Raw genomic sequence first — 17,302 nt, 5'->3', positions numbered from 1 at the left:
ACATAGCTGTAAAACACATTGAACTTTTTATTTTTTCAGTTCTTTTTTTTTACTAGTTAGCAATGGTGTTTTGCTATAGCCATTAAAATATAAAGAATAAACTGCACCCAACTGCACAATATTTTTTTACCAGGGTTAAGCCTGAATTTTTTTGTGGATGGCATTGGAATATGGAGATTAAGTATATGGTGCGAGCACAGGGGTTTTACAACGTACAATAATGTAAAAAAGGTTGTATTTCTTCAGCAAATTGACATCACTGCTTGTTCTTCTTTCTTTGTACTTCTTGGGTATGATTTTTAGGAGCAAGAGTTGGAAAAGGCATGGTAGATGATTCAGTGCAGCTCCCTTGAACTGGAATCGGGTTGGCATCGACGGGACATTTTATGGTGCTCTAAGTGGCTGCTTTCATGGTTCCCACTGCTCCTCCCGGGAGGTGATCCCACAGTTTAATGCATCGTAGCCTCGGGAAATTTCTCCTGATGTTCAGCCTTCATTTTCCTTTGGTCAAATATCATGTGGAAATGCTCTGCTGAGGAGTCTTTTATTTTGTGCTCTGGTGCTGATGCCTTCCTGATGCATGTAAGTAGCTTCCCTCCTCATACCATATACAAAGTGAGTGTAAGAGGCACAAGCTGGATTCAGTGGGCTCTTTTCACCCTTTCTCCTTTCCCAAGCCACCTACCCAGGGTTGCTCCTCTTTGTGAAGCACTTATGCTGGTGACAGTTTCACATCCAGCACCAAGAACTGTGTGGTCGCACTGCACCCATGCAGAGGGGAACAACAGTGGCGTGCAGCCCAAGGTACAGAGTCTGTGTTTGCTTTGCATTTCATTGCATCCTCTTGTGCTCTTGAATAACAAGGGAGTTTTCTGAGGCAGGACCACTGTGTCTGGCCAGCTTTGTACACCACCTTGAGTGTGAGGTCAATGTGGGGTCCATCACAGACCATTGTGTCCAACTCAGCAAAACACAGGCAAACCCCAGAGTTTTGCTCAAATCCAAGATACAGCAGATCTCCCATGGCAACATCCCATCCTCATCTGAAATGTCCAAGATTCCCTGCTCCTCTGTTTACAGAGCCCAGTCAATAGCCACTTTCTGATGTCCTGCTATGTTTTTCTAATGCACTTATTTCTTAGCCTGCCAAAGGTTGTCCCTCTCACCTCTGTTTTAACTGGAAAAGGATTTCCACCCCATGGCCCTGATTCCGGCTGAATTAATGGGTTTTGAACTGAATCAGCACATTTGAAGTTAAAACAGATCCCCACTGAGTCTGTACATTTTTATTACTGTGCAAGGAGTGCTTAGGAAAATAAAAGGAACAAGAAAGCCCTGAGAGTGGACCACCCTGTTGAGGAGGGAAATATAGAAATGAAGCATGTTTATATGAGTGATGTTTATAGGGTCAAGCGACATATATTGTACAAGGCCTTGGAGCCCAGCTCAGGAATACCATGTACCAGTCTGGGCGCTCATGCTCAAAGAAATCTACTTGAATCTGGAGCAGGTGCAAAGATGGTGTGGGAAGTGGAAAGCTAAGGTGCAGAGGAGGCACAAGATTAAAATGGTTTGTTTATCCCAGCAAAACAAAGATGACAAACATGACTGGGATCAGAGAGCTGCCTGTAAATACACCAGGGGAGGAAAAAAACCCCACAAGTTAAAGCAAAGGATCATTTTGGCAGAGTAAGTTAATGTAAACTAGCTATGAATATATTTTATCTGGGAATTAGAGGAAGTTTCCCATCTATCAGGCACAGAAGACCTAAAGAAGCCCTCTACTTGGGTTAGCACGGGCAAGTAAACAAACATATCTGACAATTGAGGTTTCTAAATTACTGGGATGTCTGATGCGAAATGATATTTCAAGACAGAGGAGAATGACTTGGTAGGCCTAGGACTCCTTTTCTGGCCTTTACTCCTACATGCGGATTGTTTTTATGATCCGAAACCCTCTTTCCTTTACTAAGGGCACCAGCATCTTTAAAATCCCCTGTTGTTGTCACCCAAGAGCCCTGTGCTGCATCTGCAAACCTTCTGGCCCCATAGAGCTGCTGTTGCTGCTGCTCCCAAATTCATCACGGGGGTCACTGCCAAACAATGAGACACGCTTTCTCCCACCGGGGTTGAATGAGCTGCTTTCTTTCAAAGCACCCTTTAATTGACAGCTAGGAATAGCTTTCCATGATGACAGGCTGTCATTAATATCATTCACCAGAATGATATGCGAGTGATAGTATATGTATTTAGAGGAAAAAGGACAGACTAATCCTCTGCAAACAAATGTTCCAACAGAATACATGAACTGAGCTGTGGTTTCAAGAATGACAACATGGATATAAAAATGTACATTGTGAATATTAGTATTCCCTTAAATACGTGTTCACATTGGTTAATGAGTCCCACCGGTGGCATTAGTATCTGAAGGATTTGGGCTGGCACGTTATTAACTGGTTAAGTAGAAAACAGTGATACAAAACTACTTGTCATGTGTATTATAAGGCATTTAAAAGCTGCATTCAGCATAAGCAGCTGAACAGGACTGAAGGAGTCACCTCTAAAATGAGGCGATGTTTCTTTGTGCCATATTCATGTAAAAACCAATTGCTTCAAAAGGAGCTGTGCTCCATGGGCCCTTGGGAAGGAGACTCTGGGAGCAGGGCTGGGAAGGTAGTCAGTGGGACCCTCTCTCCTCTGTGCTGACCCAGCAGCAGGCAGAGACCTCATACTTCATAGTAGGCTAGGATGAGCTCAGTCCTTTATTCACACAGGGGATCCCCTGGAGCTGCCACGAGGGGCTGAGAGAGTTTATTCTGCATTTTCTACCTTACTGTGCCCCACCAGTTTGCTGCCTTCTCGTAAAGCTCTGTTTGTCCATCAGTAAAGAGGTGGCTGCACATCTGTGCTGAATGAATGATGCTTTCTTAAGAAACTGTTGGGTTTTTTAAACAAATAAAACTTCGGGGTAACTGTAGACAAGGCTGCTGCATCTGCTGGTGGCAGCACAGGGAATCCAGCCAGAAGAGAAGGGGCACAGGTGGAAGCTTTGGGATGCCCTTTCTACCCTGGCTTCAAAGATAGTCCTTTGTGTAAATCAGGACAGCCCAGACACCATCCCAGCATGGACCCTATTTCCTCTGGGCTGCTTCTAGCCATCCCAAAATGTCTAAAGTAGGACAAGCAATTAAGACTCCAGAGCTAATCCTGAAACACATTTACTCTTGGACTGACAGAGGGCTGATTCTGTCGATCCTGACGCAGTGGGGGAGCGGGGCTGGAATGTGTTGTGCTACCAGGAGTAAATAAGGTGACCCTGATCAGCAACTGTCCTGGGTTCAGCAGTAGAAGTCATTTTTCTACTTCTTAGTAGCTGGTGCAGTGCTGCGGTTTTGACTCTCAGCCTGGGAACATCAATGTTTTTAGTTGTTGCTAAGTAATGTTTACTCTGACCAAGCACTTTCTGAGTCTCATGCTCTGCCAGGGAGAAGGGGAAGCTGGGAGGAAGCAGAGACAGGACACCTGACCCAAACTAACCAAACAGGTATTCCATATCACAGCACATCATGCCCACTATATAAACTGAGGGCAGTTACCTGGGCTGGGTATCGGTCAGTGGGTGGTGAGCAGTTGTATTCTCTCCTCTTGGTATTTCCCTTATCATTATTATTATTGGTGTCAGCAGTAGTGGTTTGTGTTATAACTTAGTTATTGGGCTGTTCTTATCTCAGCCCGTGAGAGTTACATTCTTTTGATTCTCCTCCACATCCCTCCGGGAGCAAGGGGAGGAAGGTGGGGTGAGGAGTGAGCAAGTGGCTGCGTGGCTGAGTTGCCAGCTGGGCTTAAACCACAACAGCAACTATCAGCCTTTATGCCCACTTTTCCACATCTGCACGACTCAGTTTCTCAACATTGCTTGCCCAGAGCCCCATGGCATTCACCTTTGCATTTCTTGCTCTGCCACTGACTGAGCCCCTCATGGAGGTGAGCTGCTCCCAACCAAGTTGGTACAGGGGCCACATGCATTGATGGGGAAGCCACAGGGTATCCCTTGATCACCCTCATTATTCCAGAAGCCTGGAGTGAGCCAGATTAATCTGTAGGTGACATTTCCAGCGGCTTGCAATGTTCATTTGAGACATGCATGCTCAGATATGAACACTACAGAAACAGTGACAATGTTTAATAAAACACATCTCAAACTGGTTTGGGTGCCTTCTTCGGCAGCTGATAGCTGTACAAGAAAAAAGGACCTCTTTGGAAACGCAGTAGCCAAAGGGAATCACATTGCTGTCCTGCAGTCTCTGAAGGACAACTTGTATGGCTCTCACAAGGGTCCCTGAGAGTGGCAGAAACCAGGATGTGGCCACTGTTTATTGCAGATGCTCAGATGGGAAAAAGGTTTCCCTCAAAAACATGGGCAAGAGGAACTCTCCTGCCTGCTGTGCTGTGTGGGTAACAGCACACACCTATAAGCCATTCAGTGCTTGTCTAGACTGACATAAAATATGTTTTACTGCTAGATGCAGAGGCCAGTGGTGAAAAGGCCTCCTCTCCCTCACCCTCCCAGAAACGCAGGCTGTGAGCCCTGAATTTCAGGCTTTGGGGATATAGTGTAATTTCAAGCATCTCTCAGCCAGTTCCCATCCCTGATAAGGAGGGACAGGGACAGATCCAAGGAACACCGTAGCACAAAGGCTCTCCTCAGTTCACTCTCCTGGACTCCTGGCAAACCATACATTAGTCACCAAAGGCTTGACAAATCACAGTGATTCAGCTAAGCTTAAAAGTAAAACTTCACATTATCCTCGCTTATGTGGGTGGGAGGCTGAGAGATGCCAAATCTAAGAGGGCTTAAAGGAACTCTTTCTATTATTAAATGGTTTGCTGTTGGTATTTTTATAGTTCTGAGATGCTACTTTCATGATTCAGGCCTCCTGAGTTCAAGGCTGCATACGAACAGAGCAAAAAGATAAATCCAGCCTGAAGAGCTTGCAATGCAATTAAAGGCAGGAGCACCAGGCAGATCCAGCCAGGCAGCCAGGGAAATGCAGGCAGCCCTTCTTCCAGAGTGGTCATCAGTAAGTGGCCATCAGTCATCCCTGTGGTACTTAGGTTTGTCTGATATTTCAAGGTACAGGGATAGAGAAGGCCTTCAAGGATGATTTGAAGAGAATGGCAAGATGACAGAGAGTAGGAGTGCTCCTAACTGTGGGCAGGGGACAGGTGAGGTGACCTTCAGGATCCCTCACAGTCCTATTTGTGCAAGTTGATGATGGAATTTGCTCTTCACAGACATGTGGGGTATCGGGGATGGGGCAAAGGATCTGCTGGTTTGCAATGTGGTTGTGTGAATTGATGCAGGGAAGCAAAGCGGTGACTGGCCCCAGCTAGTATGCTTGTCATTGCACCTGTGCTTTCCAGTAAAGCTGGTGAAGGGTCTGGAGCACAAGTGTGTGAGGAATGGCTGAAAGAAGTGGGGTTGTTTAGTCTGGAGAACAGAAGGCTCAGGCAGGACCTTATCGCTCTCTACAACTACCTGAAAGGAGGATGGATCGAGGAGGTGGCTGGTCTCTTCTCCCAAGTACCCATCAATAGGACAAGAGGTAATGGCCTCAGTCTGTGCCAGGGGAGGTTTAGGCTGGATACTAGGAAAAAAAATCTTCCCCAAAGGGTGGTCAGGCATTGGAACAGGCTGCTCAGGGCAGTGGTGGAATCACCATTCCTGGAAGTGTTCACAAGCCATGTAGATGACTTAGTGACGTGGTTTAGTGGTGGACTTGGCAATCATGGGGTAGATGCTGGCCTTGATGATCTTAAAGGTCTTTTCCAACCATTTGATCCTGTGATTCTATGGTGCAGCAGTGGGCTGAAGATTAGGCATCATTGCAGGTAAGATGTGAGTGTCCTGGCTGTGGGTGCCAGCCATGTGCGTGGGGAAGACACGACACAGCTTGGGGCGTCTGGTGGAAACTGGGCAAGTCTATACTCAGGTTTAGGATCACTTTAGGATCATGTTCTGCATGAACACAGAAGATCTGGAAGCCAGTGACTGATGTCCAAGTTAAGGGAAGGCAAGACAGCCCCAGGCTTGGTGAGGGACCTGACTTTGACTTAATCAAATGAAGCAAGGAAACACCCGGCGGCACCAGCTGTGATTACTGCCGCAGCCCTACCCGGGCACCACGTAGACCAGCAGAGTTCTCAGCACCGGCAGCACTGACTTTTCCCAGGTGAAGTAATGGCATGAGTGCTGATGAGACCCGCTCCCGGCGGCTGCGTCACTCAGCAAGGGGATGGTGGCTTTCTCCGCTGCAGCCAGTGTGAAGGAGGAGGCCCATGGGCTCCCACGGGGCCGGAGAAGCGCGACCCGGCGCGGCGCCGGCGTCGAGGCGCGGCCACGCGGAGAGGCAGGGCGAAGGGGCGGTGCGGCGGCGCCGAACTACAAACCCCAGTGTCCCCCGCGCGGCGGCGAGGGGTGTGCGCCTGCGCCGGGGGGCGCGGCGGAGAGGAAGCCCCGCCCCCGGCGGCGGCAGGCGGCGCTGCGGTTGGCCTGCGGCGCTGCCGCTCAGAACGGGGTCGGGGGTCAGAGTGCGCGGAGGTGAGTGGCGGTGTTGGGGACTCGTGGTGCGGAGTGTGTGCGGGGCGGGGGGGCAGCGCCGGCCCGGGGCGGCCCCCGCCGCGTGGGGGGGAACGGCCTCCACCGGGCAGGGGGCGGAGGCACGGCTGCGGCGGGGCCCGGCCGGCGCGGGGGCCCGGCAGGCCCGGTGGAGGCGTGGGGCCGCCGTGGCCCGGGGCGGGGGGTGGAGGCCTGGCCTGGAGGGGGGAGATGAGGGGGGCGCGGCCTGGCCTCTCCCCCGGGGTGGCGGGGCTTGCGCTGGGGCGGCGGCCCGCGCCCGGGAGCGTGGGGCTGGCAGCCGGGCTGCGGGCCGGGGCGGGGCGGTGCCGTGCCGGGGGTGTGGGGAGGCCGGGGAGGGGGTGGCCCCGGCCCCAGGGGAGGGCACGGGGCGGTGGCGGGCAGGCGTGGTGGCACCTCGTCCGCTCGACGCCGAGAGCCGGTTCCTCTGCGCCGGAGCGCAGGACTGCCGGGCCCTCCGTTCTCCAGGCTGTACTTCGGTGGAAGTGTGGAGAGCGGGGGTGGCAGCGGCCCCCCCGAGCGCGAGCGGGATCCGTTGCTGTTGGGGCATGAGGACGGGAGAATCGGCTCTGTACCCGGGGGGAGTAGGAGGCAGGAGCAATGGGGACTTTCATGTTGTTTGGGATGTGAAGGTTACTAGATGGCAGTGATGGGGGAGTAAGAGATTTGGTTGGGGTTTCTTTCCTTTCTATTTTTTTACGCTGTGAGATTGAACTTGTCACTTGTCTTGGATCTTGAGACTGGAGTAAACTTGAGAAGGCTTAGAAGTGCAGGATCTATTTACTTGTTTTCTGACTGGCAGTAGGAATTTCTTTTCTTGCTACTGTACTGTTACAGGTGTTTCTTCTAAGCTGCTGTGCTGTTAACAGGTGTTCTTTCTAAACTCAGATGAATGAAAAGGTGTTGCCATTTACTCCTTATATTCTGTCTTTCACAAGTCCTGCGTCTGGTGGTTTTACATGATCATTGCTGGCCTGCTTGCTAATAAGTCTGGTATTTGTTTCATTACTTCTTTACTTGTCTGCTTTCCTTATTGAGCTTTTGGTTTCAGAGATGGGTGGATTGACAGCTCCTGCTTAGTCTGAACTCTTTATATTCAGTTGCAATGCAAGGGACCAGCAAGTGTTCAAATAGGCTAATGCTTGCACTGTGCCTTGGGAAGGATGAGGTGCACAGGACACCGGGCAGATGTATCTCAATGACACATGTCCCATCAGGTGCTGTTAGTTGTTTTAGGATTATATATATTTCTCTTTTTTTAATGATAACTGGAATTTATTTTATCCTTTAGTTGCTGCTTGCAACATTGTAGCATCTTGTATCACTTGATGTTGAAAGCTGGTGGTTGAACTTGTGTTTCCAAGAATGGATTACTCTGAAGTGATGTGTTAGAAGTCCAGGTACTCTTCAGCATCTACGCTTGGGAAATTTGATTTCAGATGGTTTTGGTTCCCTTTTCAAGTACTGAATTCTGGCCTTTGTAACTGGCTTTTCATGTTAATTTATAGTGTGTTAATTTAATGCTTGTCTTGTTTCAAAGAGTATCCCTTTCATGGTCCTTGTTCATCTCAAACTGGGGGTTCCCCTACACAAATGATGTGTTGGGGAATTTTGTGGGTGAGTTTGGGTGTTTTTTTTTTAATTAGTGTGTGTAGCCAGACAGATTTGAGTGTTACCAAAATCCAAAAGGAGAAACCCATTAAAGCATTAAAAAGAAAATGCTTATGTGCTTGATGCTAAATAAAGAAGTCCTTGGATTCAGTATACGCTGATACGACCTGAAGTGTCTGCCCTGCAATTGAGAGATACCCAAAGTGAGTTTGATTCCTTTAGGACGCCCTATCACAGCTGTTTCAGTGCTTATCTTGTTTTGGTTTTGTTAACTTTGGTAGGCCGTGATTTTGTTTTCCTATTATTTTTTTTCCCCTTTTTGGAAGAGGCTTAAATGTGTGAGGCTTTTGCACTTGGCTGCCCAGTATCGATCCAGTAGCCACCTCCAGTGGAGGGCTGTGAGACTGTAGAGCACAGTGTGTTTATCACAAGTCTGTCCTTGGGTCTGAAGCATGTGTTTTTGCTGGAAATGGTCATCCTGAGTGTTTTCCTCCAGTCATGCTGAGCTAACATACCAGCATGGGACAATGGCACACAGGAGAGTGAGGGGAGAAGAGCACAAGCTGTGGCTCTCAAAGTGTAATCTAGAGCAGAGGCACTGGCTGTTGCTGCTAGGTACTATTTGACAACTTTTCTCTCCTCTAAGAGAAGTTACGTGTGCTGGGCAAATGCCAGCTGAGAAGCTGTATTCTCTCCAGGTACATTGTGCAGGTACTTTACTCTGACCCACTCCCACCCTCCAAGAAAAGTTTGTTGTTCTTTTTTAATTCAACTGCATATGTTGCAGTTGTTTGATTTTTGGGTTTTGTTTTGTTGTTGTTTTTTTTTCTGTGGTTGAGTATTAGGCTCAACATCTTCCCTGGCTGGTTTTCCAGGCTCACTGAGACAGGGTTGTCTGGAAACCATGGGGCACCTTCTGGAAATGTTCCTCATTGTAGCTGCTACTCTGCTTGGAGCATTTGCTTGTCTACCAGGACAGAACTTTGGCAGAGTACAGCCTTTCTTTTAACACTTCCGGAATTCATTTGTGAAGATCAAAAGTGACCAGTGTATTGAACAATGCAAGTGATGTCTCCCCAAATCCAGACTGAGATTCATTTGACACTCTCAGGCGTTAACCTTCAAGTTCATTCTTCAGATAATGAAGGTGTGCGGTTGTAGAAGTAGTTGGAACAACTGTGTCATTCATGTGTATGAAGATCAAGTAATTATGCGTGCTAGATTCCATTAAACAAAGGGTAGCCTGCTATGTCTCCTTTCCACTAAATTAGGCCAATATGTAATAGTAGCTTTTACTGACTAGAAGCGTAGCAGCTACAGATCTCTTACTTCTGGCACTGGGAGCTCTGCTGTGGATCAAGAGCACTGAAATGCCGTGAATCTCTGAACTTCCTCCAAAGAGCAGAGCTGGGAAAGTTTGAATGAAAACTAAGATGTGTTATCTTTTGACAGCGAATGGATTGACCATTGGAACGAGCTGTGTGAAGGTAGCGGGGAGCCTCCATGCTTGCTGCTGTAATTCAAGGCCAGAAACTTTTTCTGAAAGATACTAAAGCCTTTGGGCTCAATTCAGGAATGATGAAGTGGAAACTTTATGGCCAGCATTACATGAGGTTCAGACAGGATGGTCCAGTGGGCTTCTTGAGTTTGAGTTTTATGTGTTTATGCTGCTAAAGCTGAGATACCTTCTCCATTTCCTGCAAAGTGCCATGCCATCCCACATGTCTGTCCTGTTCTGAGTATGTGGCTTGGTGAGTGGCTGAGCCAACCAACAGCTCCCAGTGGCTCATATTCCTTCCACTTCTGCCAGTGTGAGCCCATCCTTTGAGCTTTGGCACTCACCCAGCCTGTCCCTGATCTGATTCATTCCACTAAACCAGCAGGAAATTATCTTGTTTTAATTGTGTTTTATTCTGGCTCCATTAGACCTTTTATAGGTTCCTGAACTTGAGTCGTCTTAGAAAGGGGCCAGACAAGCTCAGGAACTGGTGTAAAGTAATTAGCGGGAGAGTAAAACAGAGAGGGAAGGACAGGCCTGCCTCCTTTTGGCCTCCCAGAACTGTTGGCTTGGTTAACCCCATTTTGTGTAGCTTCACCCTGGAGCATTTTCTTATGGCTCCCATGCAGAAGCAGGAGACTAGGCTAAAGGATTCTTGGTCTGATCCTCTGCAAATGGTCTTTTCCTTAATAACAAATCTGCTCTTCCACTGCAGCTTTCCAGTCTTTTTCTGTATGCATCTGTGTTGTTGCTTCTTTGGTTTAATTTTTGTTTCTTTCCTTTACATTTCCTCTAAGTGACCAGTCCTTTACTTTGTGGAACTTCTTTAGACTCCAACTTACACCCAATTAGCTATACACAATTACTCTTGGAGAAGGTTTAAAAATACACAGCAAAGCCTGTCTTAGGAGACCAGTCACAAAAAAATGGATTGCTTAGCAGAGGTGGTCTAATAAAATCGGAGTGGAATTGTACTGTGCATCTTTGGGACAGCTTCTAGTTGGTCTGTTTGGGTGAGTTCACGTGTGGAAGTCTCGTGTTTCACTGTGTTGTCAAGTGAACTGAGATGTGTTTGTTTCCCAGCCTCATAGGGTGCGATAGCCCCAGGAAGTGCTTCCCTAACTAATCAGCGCCTTCTTCGCTCATTGTGATCTCACAAGCCATCGCGTCTGTGGTGTCACAATGGAAGAGATTCTGGTGCTGTGACATAGCTGACATATCTGGTGGTGCCTGTGACATATCAGCCAAGGAATGCAGCGGGAAGAATGAGCTCAAGAACGGGACAGACCTTCCTTAACCCAAGAGTGCCCTCCATCCTTTAGTCTACCCTTTCTGTGTTCGCTTATCTCCTCTATAATGGCCCATATAGAGGGAAGCCGATGGCTATATAGAGTGAATTGTTTTTTTTTAATTGAACTACCAAGATGCAGGTACCTCCTAGCTGAGTGGTTGCCTGACTTTGTTCCTGTAACCCTCATCCTTCTTTGCTCTTACTCTCACTTGTTGTATTGCATCTAATTTTAGACTGTAAGTTCTTGAGAACAGGGACCTCTTCATCTGTAGTGGGAAGAGGCTGGGTATGATTGTGGAGTGCTGTAAAAACAAAATGATTGATGCCAAGTTGTATCTGAGCTGAGTAATAATGGGACAGCATATAGGCATCCTGTGGCAATGCTTGGGAAAATTCTGTTACGCATTTTCCAAAACACAGGCTTGGCTGTCTAGCAGGACCGGAGACAAACCCAGCCAAAAGTGAAGGGAGTGTAATCATAAAGTGTACTGGATTCATGTTCAAGGGTTGATACCATGAGGCTAACGAAGTAAAGAAGCAAATTTACCTGTCTAAAACTGTGTGGCATTATTAAAATGGTTCTGAAAGCTTTGTGTTTTGTTGTTTGTTTTACTTTATGTATTTTTTCTGGTTTTGTTTTGTTGGGTTTTTTCTAAGTTTGGATCATAGGAGTGGGATAAGCTGCTTTTGGTCGTAGGCTCTTGTTTCCTGCTTTGCAGGCTAGCCAGGTGCTGTCATTTTTGGACTGTTGTTCATATAATGAAATACTTGGGTTTGGCTTAAGATTGATTTAAAAAAAAAAGAACTATATGGAGTTATCTCTATTGTTCTTCAGTTAAATCTTCGCACAACTGAAATATGGGCTCACATTTGACCTCTGAGTATGCATTTGAACAGCTACCAAAAGGGAAGTTTGTTATACTCTGTTCCAGGTGTTCCTAAATGTATCCAGTTTTGTTCTACAAAAAGCATCTTTATTACCCTATCTTTTTACCTTTTATATTTATAATTTAATAAAACGAGACACTATAATTGAATAAAGTAAGAAAAACCTGACTTACGTTTTGGATTGGTTTTGGCTGCTCTAGCCTTAAGGTTAGTTGTCTGTAAGGACCAGGAGTCACAGCTGCCCCTACCCAGGCTTTTCACAGGGATTAAAAGGAAGCATGAAACTCCCAAAGCGTGGTTGCTTTATTTTTTAATTTGTTTGTCTTGTCCTTTAGATCGGTATGGGGAATTTTTTGTTTTTTTAATATCTTAAAGGGCCATATTGCTATAACAAAGTAATTCATGTGTAAATGGAGGTACCAACCTGAACTTAGGTGTTGGTCTTCTTGCCTCCACTCCACGTCAGCTTATCAAACCAGACAGTGCAGGGGAGTATTTTGGGGTTGAAGGCAAGCTGTTAAAGTCATGCCTTCTCTTACTGCTGGGTACTTTAATTAGATGTGGTTGTAGAAGGTAAATATGATGTTATATGCAAAAAGCCCATTAGCTCAAGTTCATAGGCTAATTCATCTCTCCATTGATGGATTTGAATCCTCTGCACGTGGTGCACATCTCTGTGGCTCTAGGGCTGCCCTGCAGGTAGGAGAGAGCACTTTCAGTGCCCTGCTGGCTTTTGTCACCAGCATTCTCCACGTGGCAGGAGTTCCTTGCCCCTTGTGGTTCCCCCCTAAGCAGCTTCCCCAGTGGGAAGCCTGGAGCATGATGGCTGCCAGTGCAGATTCTCTGCTTCATACTTGGTGGGGTCCCTGGCGAGCCGGTGGCTGCAGCTGGCACTTGCCTTTCTCTTGGCTTTCCTCACTTGCTGGTGGTCAAACTGTCATGATTTAGTATCATGTTGTCGAACCACCAAACAAGCAAGAACTGTGGTCAGCCTGAGCTTGGCTTTTTCTCTGCAGGTAACTGATTGCCATATCAGATGTTTTTTCTAATGACTTAAAGACAGTTGTTGATTAGATGATGTCACGTGTGGCACATGCTGCTATACAGCACATAACACAGACTTTATCTTCCAGCTGAAACCCACCACACATGGCTGTTTCCCATGTTATTGGGTGTTGCAAATATAAAGTGCTGTCACATTTTCCTCAGTCTGTGTGCAATCTGTCAAAATAATTCCTGAGGTCCAGCCTCAGTTCGTGGTCCCATTATGTTTCATATGTATCTGTGTAAGGAATCGGAGCTGTGTGATATGAAATATTAACCTAGTAGTGCTGAATGCCAGATGTGACAGCTTGCCCTGAGATTATAATCTGATCCTGTGTGTGTAAGAAATATATGTGGTGTTTTACATAGGCTTGGAAATGGAATCACTGAACATGTGGATTTATATGGGTAGAGCTGGGTTTCTAATTTTTGAAGCTGCATTGCTTGCATTGTTGTCTGTTGGAAAAAATACAGGATAATTATGAGTGCTTTGCATTGTCATAGCAGTTATAAATGCTTTACGTGACTTCTAATAAAGTCTGTTTGCTCACCAGCGATCTTATGCTCTGACCTTGCCAAAGAAGATGATGTGAGGTCTTCCCAGGGCACCTAGAACAGTGTCTGGGTAAACATGCAGTTAAAACTTCATTTGGCTGAGGGTGCAGAGTTTGGAGTGGGGTTGCCCTTATTTGTATGCCATCTGTGTAGGGGAATCAGCATGCAATACCCCACTCATGCACCTTTGGTTGGAGCATTGCTCCCTCTGCTACAGAGGAGAACAGGGAGGGAGCCTGATCCTGTCGTTGGACATGGACCACCTGCGGAAGCTGTTAATGTAAACAGGCACTAGACGTTGGCCGTTATTTCCCTGTGCTGATGTCCCATGGTACCTGTGGGACACAGGCCTGCTGGGATCTGGAGTGGTGCTGCCATGGCTGCGTGGTGCCGTGCCTGAATCCTGCCCAGATGGCTGGTTTACCTTTGCTGTGTAGCTCAGTGGCTTGGGAACCTCTGCACTACTGTGCATGGTGTGGCCAGCCTGAAGATTTGTGGGGTTCATGTCTGATGCCCTGGTCTTGCCGGTTGAGATAAATTAGGTACTGATCTTGCTGCACGTGGGTGGATTATATATGTTTTACTGCCTGTGTTTGATATAGGGGTTGGAGCCTGCCTCCCTCCCCCACTCCAACTGTGTGTTTTACTTTATGCAGTAGGCTAAAGACCAGGTTTTACTGCAACTAACTTACAAGCTGCTTTGTTCTGAGATGTTATGTTTGCTGTCATGTGCCTTCAGATTCATAGCTGGTAGTTTGAAGGTTTAAAGCATGTATATCTTAAATATTTCTTATCTGATAAAGTATGTATGTTATCTGGGGCAGGTTAGAAGTGAATATAAGTTCTATTTGGCTGTGATGCTTTATTAATGACAGTAAAAGCAGTAGGTGGAAAAGCAATAAGTAGAACTGAGCCCCTTTAAGATAAAGACAATGTTGGGCTCTTCATTATGGTTTTGTAACTTGGGTTTTCAGTTTTCCAGGTTCCTGCTGCCTGACACACTGCTTTAAGAAAGCACGCACCCCCCAGAATGTGAAAGCCACAAGGTGGGGATGTATTTATGCTATGGAATTGGCAGTGTGGGCATTGGCTCAGTCTTAAACGTCTCATCTTCTCTGATTTTTGCCTTTCACTCGAAACCTTGGAAAGGGAAGGTTACCAAATGCATGTTTACTCGAGGCACACAACGTGCTCAGCCGCAATTATCTCCTAATCTGGTCCTTTCGAGTTTCTCTGGTCTCGCAGGTAAATACAGATTTAGCCGTTATTCAAGGCATATTATTTACCTCATTAAGTGTGTGTTTTGGCACGTGCATTATTTACCTGACGGACTAACGGATGGGAGAGAGCAAACGCAGTCTTTTGTGCAAACAGCCACTTTGTTCACAGGCAGTGATGAGTCCTCTGTTTTGCCTTGCCCATTTCGGTTCCGTCTCTCATAGCAGGCACTTTCAGCCCTTCACAGTGGTGCCAACAGCGAGTGCAGACACAGGGAGGACTCAGAAGCCAAGCGGGCAGGTGGCACATGGTGGGATGGAGGTCTTGCCCAGAGCCTTGGGCAATAGGACCAACCATGAGGGTGGAGGGATGGATTTAAATCTCTATATGGCAAGGTGTGCGTACATATATGTACATACACAGAGGGGTGCTTCTATCCTTGTTCAAGAAGATTGTGTTGTTGCAGGTTACCTGTTTTGCTGTCAGTCACTGTACCCAGCTATGTAACACCTCTGTGAGTTGGGCTTGAACTCTCATCAGATAAATCTGTTAACAGCCCTGAGGCTGACCTGCCTTGGGCAGTGACAGTCCTGTTGAGTTTTTCCTGGAATGTCTTAAAAGAAAAAGCATGGGGGAATCCAGGGAGTCTCACATGGATAATGTATTTTATTACATAGCGTTTGTTAAATAGAAGCATCAGAAGGTGATAGCCAGCTGAGGTATTTCTTTGGGAGGGAGCCTGTAACCTTATAGAGTCCTACTTGTATTTAGAGTTCCTGAAGTCCTGAGCTACCTAAAGGCAGAAATTGAGTGTAGCACAAGAATCACATCTCTGAGAAACCTCATACCCAGAGCAAATGAGTATTTCCCCTGGGGAGGAGCCTTCCAGCCACCAGATGCATGGATTTGTAATGGAAATGGGAGGTTTTGGTGCAACTAAACAGGTGTTTCAAGGCCAAGCTGTCTGGATGGGTTGTAGTGCTGATATATGTATTGTTGTATTGAATTCCTACCATATATCAAAAGTATATGAAAAGACAAAAAGCCTCCTTAGAATCATAGAATGGTTGGGGTTAGAAGAGACCTCTGGAGATCATCTGTTTTAGTGGGGTTTAGAACAGATTTTCTATGTTTTGCGTGGTTTGTGTTGTGTTCTGCTATGATAAGGTTCAGCAAGGGGTTGCAGCCTGGTGCCTGGAGCCATGACTGTTGTGTGTCTCTTAGTTCTTAATTTAGAGCTGTTGCAGTGGTTAACTTCCAGTTGCCTGTATTCTGGACACCTTGAGCTCAGTCCAGATGTCATCTGTTGTGTTTAGAGCAGGGTACTGTTATTTCAGGTTTCCAATGCTGGAACCTCCACTGGGAAGCAAGAGGAAATCACTGTCAGAGGACAGTAGAGAGATGCTAACAGAGATGAGATGTACGTCTGCACTAGTAACGTGAGTCTCTCTTCAGTTTCAGATGCCTCTGGATGTTCAATGATAGCACTCCTCCATACTGGAGCAGCAAAGTTTCCCCAAAACTTACTTTCAAGGGCAAGACAAGCTGTGTACTCCCTCCTCCCAGCTGGTGTTCTCAAAGAGTACAGCTCCATCGTAAGCAGGAAACTGGCGTCCCACGGCTTTGGAGCTTGCATGGCAGCAATGTCATCCTTCCCTCCACAGAGATATCACTACTTCCTAGTGCTGGATTTTGAGGCTACATGTGATAAACCACAGATTCATCCTCAGGTAAATAGTCAATCCTGTTAATTACCCTCTTGCAGGTTGCTGCTGCTGTTCTGAGAGGTGGAAGGAAAACGCACAGTGCTGGCTCACTCATTTTCTCTGGTTTGTCTCACCTTTCTGTTGCTGGTCCTCCAGAGCTCTTGCCAGTTACTTGCTCTCTCAGGAGCAATGCCAAGACTGTTTAGTGGGAATGAAATGAAGGAGCTGGTTTTCCATTGAGGAAGTAACAACTCACATGTAACTGAAACCATCTCTTAAGTCATCTTATGAGATTCTTGTCATCTGCCTGAACGAGGGGGAGAGTAAGAATTTTTTGGCTGGGAACCTGCATTAGTAGTGTACTCATGGCAACCTTGTTTGATTCTGCAAGGAAAAAGGCTGTTGGTAGCCAAAAGCTTTAGGACAAGAATAGTCTGAATGATATATGTGCAACATAATGGTGTTTCTGAGTAGAGAAGAACAATATTTTGGAGCTGTCTGATTTTGCTGCAGTTATCTTGCCTGCATGTTAACTCTGGATTGTAATGAGACAAGAGTTCAGCTTCAGAGAGATTTTGCAGTGACTTACCACTTGAGACGTATAGAGATCCAGATGAAGTACAGTAGAGTGTATTAGTAAATATATTTTCAGTTGTCAGCCGGATGGGCCTAGGTTTGCCATTTAAATTAGAAAACTGCTAAAAAGGGGTAAAAAAAAACGTAAATCCCAAACAACTAACATTGGGTTAGTAACAAATAAACAGAATTTCTGAGTCTCTAAAATGAACTTGGATTTCTCATCCTCATCTGCCAAGCAATTGGCCTTGTATTTACTGAATTCTGAGTGGTTTTTG

General features: G+C 46.4%; 1 protein-coding gene across 7 annotated transcripts in view; it reads left to right on the top strand.

Moving 5' to 3' along the window:
- The first annotated feature begins 6,462 nt into the window (after positions 1–6,462).
- Positions 6,463–17,302, top strand: part of ERI3 (ERI1 exoribonuclease family member 3) — a 131,513-nt gene continuing 120,673 nt past the window's right edge. For 5 of the 7 annotated variants that reach the window (XM_062617329.1, XM_062617330.1, XM_062617334.1 and 2 more), the window contains exons 1-2: positions 6,473–6,601; positions 16,198–16,472. In XM_062617329.1, the coding sequence (XP_062473313.1) occupies positions 16,221–16,472 (252 nt within the window). In that variant the 5' untranslated portion in view covers positions 6,473–6,601; positions 16,198–16,220. The other 2 variants (XM_062617335.1, XM_062617328.1) reach the window with 2 other exon arrangements.

The sequence above is a fragment of the Pezoporus occidentalis genome, unplaced genomic scaffold (genome assembly GCF_034315485.1).
Source record: "Pezoporus occidentalis ecotype Australia unplaced genomic scaffold, CSIRO_AGI_Poc_V1 ctg194, whole genome shotgun sequence".
NCBI classification, from domain to species: domain Eukaryota; kingdom Metazoa; phylum Chordata; class Aves; order Psittaciformes; family Psittacidae; genus Pezoporus; species Pezoporus occidentalis.
Note: the sequence above shows the minus strand (reverse complement) of the source record. Positions and strands in the feature narration are given on the sequence as shown.